The sequence below is a fragment of the Onychomys torridus genome, chromosome 6 (genome assembly GCF_903995425.1).
Source record: "Onychomys torridus chromosome 6, mOncTor1.1, whole genome shotgun sequence".
In the NCBI taxonomy this organism is placed as follows: domain Eukaryota; kingdom Metazoa; phylum Chordata; class Mammalia; order Rodentia; family Cricetidae; genus Onychomys; species Onychomys torridus.
Window position 1 is genome coordinate 114,084,100 of NC_050448.1, and position 17,553 is coordinate 114,101,652.

At 45.6% G+C, this 17,553-nt stretch overlaps 1 protein-coding gene across 2 annotated transcripts in view; it reads left to right on the plus strand.

The window, feature by feature from the left end:
• Positions 1–3,868, plus strand: part of Tspan5 (tetraspanin 5) — a 167,235-nt gene extending 163,367 nt beyond the window's left edge. For both annotated transcript variants that reach the window (XM_036190340.1, XM_036190341.1), the window contains one exon: positions 1,867–3,868. In XM_036190340.1, coding sequence (XP_036046233.1) covers positions 1,867–1,932 — 66 coding nt within the window. In that variant the 3' untranslated portion in view covers positions 1,933–3,868. The remainder of the gene's footprint in view (positions 1–1,866) is intronic.
• The last annotated feature ends 13,685 nt before the right edge of the window (positions 3,869–17,553 follow it).

Genomic DNA, 17,553 nt, shown 5'->3' on the forward strand with positions numbered 1-17,553 from the left:
GACTTTCACCCACCCCCAATCAGCCTAGAGCTCTGCCTCCCACTGCGACCTTGTTGATGGGGATTGGCACTCTCATGAGGAGAGAGAGGAGGAAGCTAAGGAACGGATGACATAGCAGCCCCAGGGAATCTTCTCCAGAATGTCACAGACCTGACCTCAGCAGGGAGAGCTGGGCAGGTGCAGCAGGCGGCGCCTGGATCAGACAGGCTGATCATCGACAAAAGTGTTCCCTTCACGTGGGACTTTGTTGATGTTTATTACCTGAAAGATCAGGTGAAATCCATAGAAGGATTGAGTGGCCTTGTGACACAGCTGAGCTTCAGACTGACCTTCTCATGGACGCACGTGACTTCCCTGGTCACGAAGGCAGGGAGTGCATGTTGAGTTTACCTCAATTTTCTGTACATTGTATCAAAACGTTCACCAAAGTTCCTTAATTTGTGTCATATAAAGAAAATGGGTAGTTGGGTCATGAAGTTTTACAACTGTGATCAAAGCCTTGCAGAGCAAAGGAGAGGTTTGTCTGGGCCCATGAGAGGCCAGTGCCCAGCATGGCGGCCTGGAGGTCAAGGCAGCTCAGAGGCAGAGAACACCTCTGTCACCTGTCCCTAGCAACCCACTTCTCCTTGCTAGGCTACAGTCTCAAATGTCCGAGAACCTCTCCAAACGGTGCCATTAGCTGGGGCTAAGTATTCAAACCCATGAGATTGTATGGACCTTGCATTCGAACGGTACCAGTGGATGAACCTGGAGAACATTTTGCTACATGAAAAAAGTCACGGGCACCACATACTTACTATCTGATGCCATTTTCATGAAAAGTCCAGACTAGGTGAAGCCAAGATGGAGAAGGTAGATGAGTGCTGTCAAGGCCACAGGGAGCGTTGGAAATGACTTCTCTTGGTACAGAGTTCGCTTGAGAGCAGTGAACATCTGTATTTAATATTGAAGAGCTAGGGTCATGATAAAATTAGGGATTTTATAGAATATTAATTGCATCTCAGTTTTTATTTTCTCTCTCTCCCCCACTCTCTTTTCCAGCAATTTTGAGACAGGCCTCATGTATCCCCCCAGGCTGGCCTTAAGCTTGCCGTGTAGCTAAGGATAGCTTCTGATGTGCCTGCCTCTGCCTTCTCAAGCGCTGAGATTATAGATGTGTACAACTGTGCCTGGTTTTCTGTGGTGCTGGAGATAGAATCCAGGCTTTATGTGTGCTAAGCAAGCATTTTACTGATTGAGTTATGTAACATGAATTGTTGGAAGGTCTTATTAATAAAATCAAACCTGGTGCCAGTTATTGGGGTGAATGCTGGAAGATCAGAGAAGCAGAACAAGCCACAGCCACCTCATCTTGCCAGTTCCTCAGCTGATCCTGTTTCCTCAGACTGGAAGCCTCTGTGTCCTCATACAAATGGATCTCAGCTGAACTGTTGCTCAAAAGCCTAAAAGCTTAACTAGGCTACAGTTCCTGGTCCTCACACCTTATATACCTTTCTGCTTCCTGCCATCACTTTCTGGGATTAAAGGCTCTTCTTACCATGCCTGGCTGTTTCCAGTGAGGCTTTGAACTCACAGAGATCCACACAGATCTCTGCCTCTGGAATGCTAGGATTAAAGGCGTGTGCTACCACTGTCTAACCTCTATGTTTAATATTGTGGCTGTTCTGTTCTCTGATCCCCCAATAAATTTATTAGGATGCACAATATATTGGGGAACACAACATCACCACAGAGTTATATCTTCATTCCTTGTATATCAGTTTAAGAATCAGATTACTAAACAGGAAGTGGGTAGACCCAGTGGCCAAGGAAAAGCTAAAAGCATTTGAATTCTGCTGTCTAACTTGGTTTTCTTTCCTCTTTTAGATTTTTGGGATCTGCCTGGCACAGAATTTGGTGAGTGACATTGAAGCTGTCAGGGCTAGCTGGTAGACCTCTTTGACCACTGCTGCAAGACACTGGACCGACCCCCCTCGCTGACTCTCCTGTGCTGGCCGATGGCGGGCTGCAGGGACCTGGTCACCGGCCTGCCGTCCTACCTAATGGAGCTGCCAAGAACTTACTTTCTGAGAGGGTAAAACTGGGAAATGCTATTCCCAGATGGAACTTTTCAAAAGAAAAACCGAACAGTGTGAAAGTCGCTGAGTCGCTGTGCCGTGAATCTCTACTGTAGCCATAAGCTGATGGACGGATGGATGCCAGCAGAAACGGAAAGCGGGGAGGCTGGGCACTGCATGCACTTGAATTTATGGAGAATCCAGTGCTGTCCACATCTTGGCTAAAACTGAGGCTCTTCCCCCACAGGGCCAAGTGTTTTGAAATCTCTCAATGCACATTTCCAGAAACTGTACCAACTGTCCTCTGGAGGAGAAAACAGCTGTCCCCTGTGTTCAGATTTTGAGATGGGTGGAACGGGTCACTTCCAGGATGCATATCCTAGAGAGCCCCTGAAGAAAGCAAGCCAGGTGTCTGGGTAGAGCAAGTTAGGGTAGCAGAGATTGTGATCCCTGTTTCCACAGGACTGATCTTTCCTCTGAGTGGCCAGCCTGAGAGGAGAAAAGGAGGTTAATGAGAGTCACTAATTCAACACTCCCTCACCCCACCTTACCAAACCAGTGCTTGGGTTCTCCTGATACTCTGGAATACTCTGGGCTGCGTTTTTGTGTTTTTGCTTCTTTTTTTATTGGTTGTTATTTTGGATCTTCTTGTCTCCCAAAGGCAAAGGCTATAATACAGTCCTGCGTAATGTTTTCTTATTCAGCTTAAATAGTGTGTGTGTGATCCTCACCTGCATGTGCTGTGACCCTGAATCCACCATGTTCTTTTCCAGGAGATACTTGAGAACATTAATCAGCATTTATGTCCTAGGTCCCAGCCTTGGGTGGTTGTGGCATGTTCTTCTAGCCATGTCTTCTTACGCCCTGTGGGCTCACTGTCTCCCAGCATCCAGGTGAGCTTCTGTACATGCCCTGTCTTCCACATTGAATGATGTAAAGCCAGTTCCAACGCAGGGCTGACAGTCAAAAAGCATTTAACGAGGGTTTCTTCTTCTTCTTCTTGCAATTTTAGTTTTGCCATATATTAAAAAAACAAAAACAAACCTAGCTTAGTGCATGGCCAGAGCTGTCCTCATGAGGTGGCCTCAGGGTAGTAACAAAGCACAAATACTTGAGGGGCTGCATTGAGGCCCAGCCAGGGTTCTGTGGAACTAGATGGGAAGCCACCTTCAGGGCCTTCTCTGCCTCGTGCCCACTGGGAGAGTGGATTTGGGCCCCACGTTTTCACCCAGTTTGTGATAGCTCCTGGGTGTTGCGGTCATGGGGAGCAGATCTTAGACTGTGGGTTGCTGGGAAGGCTACGGCTTCTGTGATAGCAGTTCTGCCTTCACCCGCTAGCCTCCTGAGAAGTTCAGCACGGCTTCCGTTTCCACAACATGTGTGTTGCCATGGCTGACGGACAGTCCGCTCAGAGGGAGGACAGGCACTCCTTTACAAGTCCCATCTCTGCAGTTTGGGTGTGTGTGGCTCTGCATGTCTGTACCTGTGTCTGTTGTAGGTAGAGATAGTCATTCCATGTGTGGATGTGAGGTCACTTGACCTCACCCCGTCCATACCATCATTTGTGACGTCCTTCAAGGCGGACACTTGTGCTCTTGGGTCAGCACTTCTGTCTTCTTTATTACCTCATTCTCCAGTGAACTGCATCTGGCCGGTTGATTCAGAATCAGGCAAGATCCCCACCCTGTGGCACACCCAGTGAAAGCCAAGCCACAAGCCCAAGTGAGTTTTAAATTTTAATCACCCTTTATTTTTTACACTCGAGAGTGATTGTAATAAAAACTGTCATTAATAAACTTGGTTCTACCTTACATGGGATTATGTTGTCTTATTGTAAAACATTCTGGAATGGCTGGTTAAAACACAAAAGGCCTGGGCTGGGGCGAGGAGGGGGGAGGATAGCTCATTAGTAGTGTGCCTGGAACTTTGGGTTCAATCCCATGTCCCAGCAACTACCACCATCCCCAGAATTCCTAAGGAGGTAGGTCAGAACGGGGCTCAAGGCCTTGCACTTCGGAGGCCCTAAGACGCCGATGAAATCACAAGCTGATTTTGAGAAACACTGGTCAGTCCTGAGAGGGAGGGAATCTTGTGGTTGTAGGGACTGAGTCTCTCTGGGTTGCTCAACTAGACAGACAGACAAAGCATCCTGTAAGCAGGCATTCTCTGTGCCAGGGCTGTCCTCTATTTGTTACAGACACCTTGGGAACCTTGGAAAACACAGATCTCAGACCTTGACCTTGCCATTTTGGACTGTGTATTAAAAAAAAAAAAAAGCTTTATGAACATTTAATACACAGTGGACCTAGATAAAAGTTACAGGGTTTATTAATTAAGAAAATATTTATTAATTAAGAAATTAATTAATTAAACTATTAATTAAGAAAGTAATTGCCAGTAGTCCCTTGAAACTGCCATCTTAACCCACTGGAAAATACCAGCTTACGTGTCTTTCTGTTGTGAATTGTCTCTGCATAATACTTTAAGAACAAATGGAAACAAAACCTTCCATTTCATGTAGTACTGTTCTAAGACAGGACAGAACAGTGTGTCCCCAAGACGTGAGAAATGCCGTGCCTCGCTCCCGGATATAGAAAACAAAAGTATTTTGATTTTGAGGAAATTTGCCCATGACTGAGGATGGGCAAGTCCTGTTGATGTCCCTTATTGTCTGATGTTACAGGTCCTGGTCATTCCCTCCACACTCTGGCAGCAGGGGCAAGATTCTAGCTACAAGGATGCCCTGTTTTACAAGGCTTGAAACTAACAGAGGCTTCTTCCTTGTGCTGACTCTAGACTTTAGGGAATGGTTCCCATTTCTTTGTATTTCTATTGTTTACTGGGCCTCACAAAGATTGCTTCTGTAATATAAAAAATGTTCTATTCATAAAAAGAACAGTAAAAAACAGAACACATCAGGGAGTACTTGATCTCCCGTTCCTTTTCCCAGGGTCTAACCCCTCGGCATTTCTCTGGGCTTCCTTCCTGCTTCAGGTCCCAGGTTACTTGCCTCCAGGAGATTTGGAGAAAGGAGTCTGTCCAAGCTTTTGCTTCTTTGGAAAAGCACTTGATCGCTGGGGGCTCGTGTTTGTGTGGGCAGGAATGGAATCATTTTTGGTGTGTGGCTCTCCCAGGGCCTTTTGCCGGCTCTCTTGGAGAAGAGCCCTGGGAAGTGGGTGGGCTGAACAATGCGGGTCAGAGCCCATATGACCTGGCAAGCCTTCCCCAGAAAGCTCTGCCATTTATACATCAGCACTTGCTCCCTTCCCCTGGGAAATCTGTACAGACCTCCAAGGAAGGACCGGGAACCAAACCTGGTCATAAACACTGGCCACTGTGGCCAGCGTACCAGGGCAGGGGACAGTGACGGTGAGGTACTGCCCACACTCAGCAAGTGGAAACCAAATGCACAGCACGAACAGGCACTTTTAGTGACTAGGGGCAGAGCAGTCGTGTTCCTGGGTTTGGGCACAGGAGTGGGGAAGAGAAGCTAAGTGCTGAAGGTACCAAAGCCACCTCAGGGTTCCCCTTGATCTTTATTTATTTTATTTTATTTTTTGAGAGACTTGCTATAAAGATAGAGCCTATTTATTATTATACCGCGGTGTTTAGGACATTCTTGATTTGAGGAAATAATTATGGCTTCAGACAAGCTGCCCACGTGCCTGTCATCTCCCTGAACCTGCTCACTGGTTAGAACAGAAAAGTTTTAGTGGCCTGCCCTCTAGTGTTGGCCATGGAAAACTACAGCTGGCTGCAGTCGGAGAGGGAGCAAGCTTGTTCCTGTGTTGGGAAACAGCGCACAGGGCTGGTGGCAGGTGTGCAGGGAAGGTGGGGACGTTCCTTCATGCTCCTGAGACCCAGGCTCATTCTGAGAACCCAGAGCACGGAGCATTTTGTTCTCACCAATATCTATGCACTGATCTTGCCACTGCATTTCATTGCCCTGTTGCAGCAGGGCTGTGCAGGCCTGGTGGAAGCCGGCCCTGCCTCCTGTGCAGTCTCAGATGCAGTTTCTAGAAGCCAGCGTTTACTGGCACCAAGTGGTTACCCGCCACTCTGAGGTGCTATGTCTTCCAGGCATCCATCATCCTGGTGGAAGGTGGCATTAGCTGAACCCTCTCCCTCCCAAGGCTCAGAGTCCTCACTTAAGGGGTTTGTGTGAGCCAGGGTCCCAGGTCGTAAGCTGCACCTCAGTTCTTCAACATAAACCATCCAGAATACGGGAGCAAACTTTGCTGAACTTTCCTCTAAAAACATGACCGAGGGGCTGGTGGAGTTGGCTTTGATTTGAGGGTTTCTAATTTTTTGTTGTTTTTGGTTTTTGCTTCTTGGTTTAACAACGTCTTGTTGAGTAGCCCCAACAGGCCTGACACTTCCTGTTCTGTATCTCAGTCTGCCTTCACTCTTGCAGCAATCCCCCTGCATCCAAGAGCTGTGATGACAAACCTCATACCGTCTGGCTACAACTTTGATTTTAGAGAATACGGAAACTATGCTTACATGCTAGGAGTTAAACCGTCTTTCAATATTTCATACCCCGAGAGTCTACACAGGACTTCAGACACTGGCCCACAGAGTGTAGGGAATCCTTCTTTACAGGAAGGCAGATTCAGGTCAGATGTCCCTAATTGGAGGAGCACCAAGCTTGACAGCAGCTTCCAGAAACTGGGAGGCACAGGGAACATGCAGTCCTAGCCTCTAGAACTCTGAGGGAACAAATTGCTCGTTGAAGCCATCCCATTGGTGTTGTTTTTCTCGCCCCCCCCCCCCCCCAGCTAAGAATCGAACCCAGGGCCTTGTGCTTGCTAGGCAAGCACTTTACCACTGAGCTAAATCCCCAACCCCAGTTTGGTTTTTCTGATGGGGTAGGACAGAGCTCAGTGCCTGTTGCTTTTAGACTTGAAGGGGCCTGCTGCAAGCTGGATGCTTTCCCTGGCAGTCAGGAGGCCCCATGTGATATTGATTGGAGGGAGCTGAACACTGTGGGGTGCATGATGTCTGTCTGCCCTATGCTCTTGGAAAGCCTTGCTGCTTTCTGGTTTTGTTAAGATGGGGTCTCGGTATATATACCCGGGGCTTCATGTGCAATTCAGGCTGCTTGGCACTCAGTCCTCAGAGTTAGGCCTCCCAAGTGCTGGAATTCCTGGTGTGCACCACCATGCCTGGCCAGTCTTGCCACTTTTTTGGGGGGGGGCGTTTAAAATAAAGAATGCGTTATTACATTATATTTAAGATTAGGGTGGTGCATTCTGTATTTATTTGAAGCAAATTATCTAAAATGCCACCTGCTGCAGTGATTAAAATCACATAAATAGGGTTGGGATTTAGCTCAGTGGTAGAGCACTTACCTAGCAAGTGCAAGGCCCTGGGTTCGATCCTCAGCTCAAAAAAAAAAAAAAATCACATAAATCAAATACAAGTAAAATGATCTGTACCTTCGGGAGACCCTCATGTTGTCTCCAAAACAACCCAGCAGTTCACTAACTCTCAGTTGCAAGCTGTTGCTGGGGTAAATGACTCATCTGTCCCTTGAGTCGTGAAAGTATACTGTATTCCAGGTACTGCCACAAGCTCTCAGGTAAGTTTCAGAGGTGTAGTCACAGTGGAATCTCCACAGGCTGGAGGTCTAGACTTGTTCACAGTTAAACTGCCATTTTTCCCGGGAAGAATAGACTCCAAGGATCCAAAGGGTAGAGGTAGAAGTGAAAAGACCTGGGTTTGGGGGATGCTTAATCATTGCGGGGCTATGATTTCCAGACTCCAGGCAGTAAGGTCACGAGTGCAGCCTGGAGGGGTTGTGGAGCACTCAGCAAAGGAAGGTAAAACTGTGGAACCAATGGCCTGGTGGTTGTGGATTTCATTTGTGGCAAAGATAACTCAAAAAAGTGTGAGTTTTCCATACAACATGACATCGAGGGAACAAACTCACTGTCGCAGGAATGTTTTAAAAGTAATTCCGAAAACTTGCTAGGATTGTCCATCACAGCATGCCATTAAAGACAAAAGTAGTAACAGTCAACACCCTGTCCCACTCAAGTTGTCCCCAAGCTTAGTTAACACAACTGCAAACCAAATGGGCTCCTAGCTCTGTGGGCAGGGCGCAAACTCTAGTCTTGGAGGATATGAGGGAAGCCAGCTGCTGTGCTCGGATTAATGTATCCTTGAAATTTTTCTGTGTTAAAAGTGATTCTAGGCTTGAAGATGGCTCAGTGGCTAAGAGCACTTACTGCTCTTGCAGAGGACTTGGGTTCAATTCCAAGTATGGCGGAGCACAACCGTTAGTAACACTAACTCCCATTCCAGGGAATCCGAGCCCTTCTTCTGACCTCTGCAGACACCCCACAAGCACACAATACACATACATACATACATGATGCACATACAGGCAAAATACTCATGAAACCAAGAAAGGCATCTCTAGGGAAGCAGTAGCAGGGGGAGGGTAGCTTCAGGTGATTGGTTCATGAGAACTCCACGGTCTTAAGTAGGGTGAGGAGCTTCAGATGATTGGTACACAAAGACTCCACAGTCTTAAATAGAGTCTAGCTTCAGGTTATTGGTGCTCGAGGACTCCACGGTCTTAAGTGGGCTTGAGTGCCTTTATGAAGGATCCCTGGAGGCATTTGTGCCTCTTTTAGCAAGTCCAGAGGCCTAGGATGTGCTGTGAGGACCGGGTCTCCACCAGACACCAAAATTTCAAAACTTCAGTTGCCCTGACCTTGGACTCCTCCGCCTCCAGAAAAGTAAACAATATTCTGTGTTGTCTATAAAATACCTATTTTAGGCTGGGTGGTGGTGGCGCATGCCTTTAATCCCAGCACTCGGGAGACAGAGGCAGGCAGATCTCTGAGTTTGAGGCCAGCCTGGTCTACAGAGTGAGATCCAGGAAAGGCGCAAAGCTACACAGAGAAACCCTGTCTCGAAAATAGGTATATCTATGTATACCTATTTTAATAGCATGAGTGGACTAAGCCACCGTTCTCCACGCACTTCCTCTGTCCCGCTGAAATTTCTGGGACCCAGGAACTGGCAGGGAGGTTCCTACATGCGGGTGCTGGGGACGGCTGCAGAGCACACGCTTCTGAGCAGTAGTTAATTTACTAGAGGGTTCTATTTTACCTTTTTCAAAATTGAAACCAAGATCTTATAGTTTCGGTTGTGAGCCTAGCCTTTAACGGCTGAGCTATCCCTCCAGCCTGAAACCAAGATCTTAAGTTATCGTTTTCCGGATGCAGTGGTAGCATCAGCCGAGATGATTCCCAGCAGCCCTCCCAGGCATCTGGCTCTTTCAGCTCCCAGGTGGAGGCAATGCACGGCCAGGGCTTTCACAGCTGCTGTCCACAGAGATGAGCAGGTTCTGAGCACAGATTGTGACTCGGTAGTTCTTGAATGGGGCTGCGGAGCCACGGTTCTAGCAAGCTCCAACTGAGACGGTGTTGTGGAGTGTAGACAACCCTGGTTGTCCTCACCGGGGACTGGAAGGACTGGCAGGTTCCTGGCACTGAGGGCGTAGTTGAGTGGTAGAATGTGTACCTAGCATGGACAAGGCCCTGGGCTCAATCTACAGCGTGGAACAAAGAAACAAGTGAGCACCTCACTGTTGGTCATGTCTGCTGGTGTCTTCTAATAATGAAGCTGACATTAGATGGCAAAAGTAAAACAATCTCATTGCAGAAAACCCAAAGAATAAGTGTTTAGCACCTAGAGCTCTAAGCTTGTAATACACTAGAAGGTTGACTTTTTAAGAGTTCCATTTTAAATTGTACAGTAAGAGACAGTGAGGCTGTGCCTGCCTGTAATTTCAGGATCAATGCAAGTTCAAGGTTACCTGGGAGATTCTGTGTACAATCATGTCCTTACATTTTCGTTTTTCATTGAATCAGGATTTCTCTTCCATGTCAGTGAGTAGTTTATATATTAATGGTATGTGCATGGTATTCAAATAGATTGTGTTCTCAAAATTTGGTCCATGGATGGACTTTTTGCAATTCTTAGTGGGCAAGAGTCCCTGGGGTTTAATCTATCTTCGAATCCTAAACTGTTCTGCCCCCTCCCTGCTATTAGTCATTCTGTGAACATGGAGGTCTTCAGAGAGGGTGTAGCGCGATGATGTCCACTCTCAGGATAGAGACGGTGTGTGCTTGCATTTCAATGTTCATAACATTCCTCACTTTTGATTTGTAACATGATATCCACAGCAATTCCACACAAACAAGGGCTCTTCAAGGCCCTCAACCTCCTTTGAAGGAGTAAAGGAGCCCAGAGTCTGAGATGTTTGAGAGGCAATGTGGATTAGCCATCACTTGGCAGACCCCTATCCACCAGCTGTTACAGATGTGGACACTTCACAACTGAATGCAGCTGCTGGAACCTTTGTTACATTTCCAACACTTTGCTGTAGCTCTAGATAGATTATGATAGTGAATAACTGAGTCAAATTATTAAAAGGAGATACCAACTTTTATGTATACCTACTGATTTATGATAAAAATAACTTATCATAAAATAATTTTATGAGGCGCTCCAGCCATCCCGGGAAGACCTGCCCAACTTGGCCCCAGTTTCCGGCCATTTGGCAGGCCTTGCGGGAAGTCTTCCCTTTTCCAAGACTGCAGGCAGACCCTGCAATCTCCACACCCTGCCCCCACACCCATCTGCCTGAGACCCAGCCACTTCCTGAGACTCAGAGACCAGCCCCCAGCTCCGATTCACCCCGGAACTCCCATCTGGACCAGAGGTGAGTGCATGGGGTCACACCCAGAGAGGCCCGCACCTAGGTTCCAGCCCTGGGCACCAGCCACTCTGGGGAAGACCTGCTCAACTGGGCCCCAGGTTCTGGCCATAGGGCAGGAACCCCCATCCCCACCAGGAAGGTTCCCCCTCTCCAAGACCCTCCAGTGGACCCTATAACCTCCACACCCTGCCCCCACACCCCTCTGTGGGAGACTTAGAAACCAGCTTCCATCCTGCCCTGGAACTCCCATCTGGACCAGAGGTGAGTGCCTGGGGTTGTAGTCAGAAAGGCAGCCACCCCTGGGCACCAGCCATCCCTGGAGGACCTGCCCAACTCGGCCCCAGTTTCTGACCATTTGGTGGGCCCTGCAGGAAGGCTCCCCCTTTCCAAGACTGCAGGCAGACCCTGCAATCTCCACACCCTACCCCCCACCCATTTGCCTGAGACCCCAGCCACTTCCTGAGACTCAGAGACCAGCCCCCAGCTCCCATCCGCTCTGGAACTCCCATCTGGACCAGAGCTCCCATCCGCACCAGAACTCCTATCTGTACAAGAGGAACTCCCATCTGGACAAGATAAGGAGACCCCAGGGACTTCCTGAGACTCAGAGTACAGCCCCCAGCTCCCATCTGGCCAGCACTCCCATCTGGAACAGAACTCCCATCTGGGCCAGAGAGAGGCTCCCTAAATCTGTCAGCTCTGTCTGGACCAAGTGCATTGATAAGACCAAGAATGAATCCACAAGGAGATGGGCAGACATCAAAACAGAAGTACATACAACAAAATAAAGAGCAATACAGCATCACCAGAACCTAGCCCTTCTCCAACAGCTAGACCTGAACATCAAGGAATGGAAGAAGCAGAAGAAAACAACCTTATAAGTAACATCATGAAGAGGCTAGAGCCTTATATAGAAGAAATCAAAAATAAAGTGGAGGAACAGACAAACAAAAAATGGGAAGAATGCTAGAAAAAAAAAACTAGAGGAAAGGACAAATAAAGTAGAAGAAAACAATAAGTCTCTGAAAGAAAATCATGAAAAAGCAACAAAACAGACGAGGGAAACAGTCCAAGACATGAAGAGGGAAATAGAAAAAATGAAGAAGACACTAGCAGAAGGAATGCTGGAAATAGAAAATCTGAGTAAACAAACAGGAACTTCAGATGCAAGTATAACCAACAGAATGCAAGAGATGGAAGAGAGGATCTCTGGTGTTGAAGATACGTTAGAAGAAATAGATTCATCAGTCAAAGAAAACACTAAAACCAACAAAGTCATGACCCAAAATGTCCAAGAAATTTGGGACACCATGAAAAGACCAAACCTACAAATAATAGGGATAGAGGAAGGAGAAGACTACCAACTCAAAGGCACAGAAAATATATTTAACAAGATCATAGAAGAAAACTTCCCCACCTTAAAGAAGGAAATGCCTATGAAGATACAAGAAGCCTATAGAACACCAAACAGACTAGACCCCCCAAAAAAGTCCCCTCGCCACATAATAATTAAACAACTAAACGTACAGAATAAAGAAAGAATATTAAGGGCAGCAAAGGAAAAAAGGCCAAGTGACTTATAAAGGCAAACCCATCAGAATAATACCCGAGTTCTCGATGGAGACTTTGAAAGCCAGAAGGACCTGGACAGATATAATGCAGACACTAAGAGACCATGGATGCCAGCCTAGACTAATATACCCAGCAAAACTTTCAATCATCATAGATGGAGTGAACAAGATCTTCCAAGACAAAACCAGATTTAAACAATACTTATCCACAAACCCAGCCCTACAGAAAGCACTAGAAAGAAAATTCCAACCTATGGAAGGCAGATACACCCATGAAAACACAGGCAATAGATAACACCACAGCAGTAAACCCCAAAGAAGAGGAGTACACACACACTACCACCAAAAAATAAAAATAATAACAGGAACGAACAATCACTGGTCATTAATATCCCTTAATATCAATGGACTTAATTCACCTATAAAAAGACACAGACTAACAGAATGGATACAAAAATAGGACCCATCTTTCTGCTGCATACAAGAAACACACCCTCAAATTCAAAGATAGACACCTACCTCCTAAGAATAAAAGGCTGGGAGAAGACTTTCCAATCAAATGGTCTTAAGAAGCAAGCTGGTGTAGCCATCCTCATATCCAGCAAAATAGACTTCAAACTAAAATCAATCAAAAGAGATGATGAAGGACATTACATACTCATCACAGGAAAGATCCACCAAGATGAAGTCTCAATTCTGAACATTTATGCCCCAAACACAAGGACATCCACATATGTAAAAGAAACATTTCTAAAGCTTAAATCACATATAAAACCCCACACATTAATAGTGGGAGACTTCAACACCCCACTTTCACCTCTGGACAGATCGGCCAAATTGAAACTTAACAGAGACATAATGGACTTAACTGATGTTATGACTCAAATGGACTTAATCAATATCTACAGAACATTCCACCCAAACAAAAAAGAATATACCTTCTTCTCAGCACCCCATGGAACATTCTCTAAAATCGACCACATACTTGGCCACAAAGCAAATCTCAACAGATACAAAACAATTGGAATAACCTCCTGTGTTCTATCAGGCCACCATGGTTTAAAGTTAGATTTCAACAACAACAACAACAAAAAAGCTACAGAAATCCTACAATCTCATGGAAACTGAATAATGCTCAACTGAATCACCAATAGGTTAAGGAAAAAATAAAGAAATAAATTAAAGACTTCCTAGAGATCAATGAAAATGAATATACCACATACCCAAACTTATGGTACACTATGAAAGCAGTGCTAAGAGGGAAATTCATAGCACTAAATGCCCACATAAAGAAGTTGGAGAAATCTCACACTAGTGACTTGACAGCACACCTAAAAGCTCTTGAACAGGAAGAAGCAAAGTCTCTATAGAGCTACCCTAATAAAAACACCTTGGTACTGGCATAAAAACCGACATGTGGACCAATGGAATCGAATTGAAGACCCTGACATTAACCCGCACACCTATGAACATATAATTTTTGATAAAGAAGCCAAGAATGTACAATGGAAAAAAGAAAGCATCTTCAACAAATGGTGCTGGCATAACTGGATGTCAACGTGTAGAAGGCTGCAAATAAATCCATATCTGTCACCGTGCACAAAACTTAAGTCCAAGTGGATCAAAGACCTCAACATAAATCCAGTTACTCTGAACCTGATAGAAGAGAAAGTAAGAAGTCTTGAACGCATTGGCAGTGGAGATCACTTTCTAAATATAACTCCAGTAGCACAGACACTGAGAGAAAAAAAATCAATCAATGGGACCTGTTGAAACTGAGAAGCTTTTATAGAGCAAAGGACAAGGTCAACAAGACAATGCAACAGCCTACAGAATGGGAAAAGGTCGTCACCAACCCCACATCTGACAGAGGGCTGATAGTCAGAATATATAAAGAACTCAAGAAATTAGACATCAAAATGTCCAACAGTCCAATTAAGAAATGGGCTAAAGAACTAAACAGAGAATTCTCAACAGAGGAAGTTCAAATGGCTGAAAGACATTTAAGGAATTGCTCAACATCCCTAATTATCTGGGAAATGCAAATCAAAATGACTCTAAGATACCACCTTACACCTGTCAGAGTGGCTAAGATCAAAAACACAGAAGACAGCTTATGCTGGAGAGGATGTGTGGAGCAAGGGGAACTCTCCTCCACTGCTGGTGGGAATGCAAGCTTGTACAGCCACTTTGGAAATCAATATGGTGCTTCCTTAGAAAATTGGGAATCCATCTCCCCAAAGACCCAGCTGTAGTACTCTTGGGCCTATACCCAAGGAATGCTCAATCATACCACAAGGGCATTTGCTCAGCTATGTTCATATCAGCATTGTTTGTAATAGCCAGAACCTGGAAACAACCTAGATGCCCTTCAACTGAAGAATGGATAAAAAAATATGGTACATATGCATAGTGGAGTACTACTCAGCCAAGAAAAACAATGACATCATGAGGTCTGCAGGCAAATGGATAGATCTAGAAAAAATCATCCTGAGTGAGGTAACCCAGACTCAGAAGGACAAACATGGTATGTACTCACTCATAGGAGGATACTAGATGTAAAACAAAGATGACTAGACTGCTACACAACTCCAGGGAGGCTACCTAGAAAACAGGACCCTAGGAAAGACCCAGAGATCGCCCAATGACAGAGAAATGGATGAGATCTACATGAACAACCTGGACGACAGTAGGAGTAATGAAGGGCAAGGTTCAAGGAAAAGAAAGCTTAGGGGAGCAGGAGATCTCAGCTGGATCAAGAACAGAAAGGGAGAACAAGAAATAACAGACCATGATAAATGAAGACCACACGAGAACAGGAATAGGCTGAGTGCTGGAGAGGTCCCCAGAAATCCACAATGATACATCCTCTGTAGACTGCTGGCAATGGTCGAGAGAAAGCCTGATCTGACGTAGTCTGGTGATCAGATGGTCAAACACCCTAACTGTCGTGCTGGAACTCTCATCCAATAACTGATGGAAGTGGATGCAGAGATCCTCAGCCAGGCCCCAGGTGGAGCTCCAGGAGTCCAATTGTCGAGAAAGAGGAGGGACAGTAAGAGTGTGAATTGTTGAGACCAAGATTGGAAAAGCACAGGGACAAATAGCCAAACAAATGGAAGCACATGAATTATGAACCAAGGGCTGTGGAGCCCCTAGCTGGATCAGGCCCTCTGGATAAGTGAGACAACTGAATAGCTTGATCTGTTTGGGAGGCACCCAGTCTGTGGGTCCAGGACCTGTCCTTAGTGCATGAGCTGGCTGTTTGGAACCTTGGGCTTACACAGGGACACTTTGCTCAGCCTGGAAGGAGGGGACTGGACCTGCCTGTACTGAGTCCACCAGGTTCAATTGAATCCCCAGGGGAGTCTTGGCCCTGGAGGAGATGGGAATGGAGGGGAGGGGCTGGGGGAAGGTGGGGATGGGGGTGGGAGGGGGAGGACAGGGAACCCATGGCTGATGTGTAAAATTAAAACACAAATATAATAAATAAAAAAATAATTTTATGATACCTACTGATGTCTTAAAGCTGTGTAAAACAGAGCTACATAATGTGTAAAGTTTTAAAGTAAAAAGTAATTTAATTTTTTTTTTACATTTTTTTTGTGTGTGTGTGTGATGGCACACATGTGGAGGTCAGGAAACAACTTGTGGGGAATTGGTTATTTCCTTTTATCAAGTGGGTTCTCTTTATCCACTGAGTCATCTTGATAGCTCCAAAATTAATTTAAAATGTTTTTATTGTGTTTGTGTGTATGTGTGAATACAGTGCCTATGGAGGCCCTCAGGGGCCAGTAGATTTTCTGGGGCTGGAGTTACAGGTAGCTGTAGGTAATGGGAACTGAACTAAGGTCCTTTGGAAGAGCAATACATGCTTTTAACCACTGACCATTTCTATGCCCTCGCTCCCCCCAACAATTTTTAAGGCTTTGTACTTAAAAGGGGACAACTGTGTGTGTATCTCAGTGGTTGGATATTGATTGTTGGGTGTGCAAGGCTCTTGAATTCAATTTGAAGCATTGCAAAAAAAATTTAAGGAAAAAATCATTTTAATGCATTCTGCATACACCATATTAACATTGCTGCCAACTGGTAAAATATTAGGATGCCCATTACACCAGAAGCCAAAACCTGCTGTGTGATAGGCACAGTGGTTCCTGAGAATCCTCTCAACCCATACCAGAATCTACTGATGTTCAAAATGTTAATAAAGCGGTATAATGTTGGTATGTAACCTAGATACACCTTTTCATAAGTAATCTCTTAATTATACACAATACAGTGTAAATATTATACACATGGCTAGATTGTATTCTTTGGGGAATAATAAAAGAAGGGGTCTACTTGTTTACTACAGATGTAATTTTGTGTATGCACTTCCAATGCTTGCTCAGTTGGCTCAGCAGAGATGGAGCCACGCACTCGCCAGACACACACACACACACACACACACACACACACACACACACACACAGACACACTCCCTCCCAATGCTCTCCCCAGTTACCTGGTTAGAGTGTAAGAAAATAAGAAAATAATCAAAACACTAGGCATGGTGACATATGCCTGTAATCCTGCCACAGACCACCCAGAGGGAGACCACCACTGCGGGAGAACCAGGGAGAAGGCTCAAGGAGAAGTCAGGAATCGGCGAGGAGAATGACAGACAGACACATGTGTTGATGTGCTGCTGCAATTTTACTTCTGTATAGGCAATGCTTATATACTTTTACAATCGAGGAACTTGGCAGGGGGTTACATCAGGCCATTATTTTTTACAATTACTCAGAATCAGCAAGAAACAATAACAAGAGACATCCATATCTATTTTTGTGTATCACTTCCGCAGCGGGAGTTCACCGTGGCTATTGTCTGAGGGCATGATCTCAGAATTTTGTGAAATCTGTCTCGCGCCAGCGACCACATCTGTGGGGAGCCAAACTCTTGCCAGCCTGGGTTATATTTTACTATCATATACCCATTTGCTTTCCAAGCCGTTCTTTATAATTTACCCATCTGTTCCCAACTTTATCATAACTTCCTGTATATGGGAGCGGCTCTAGGTAACTTCCACCTTCGGGGGTCCACCTAGGGGCTGTCCACCAGCTCCCTCTTAAGAAGTACTGTGTATACCCCCCGGGAAGTGTGTGCTGGGGAATTTTCTCTAACTCTTTCTCTCTAGAAGGGT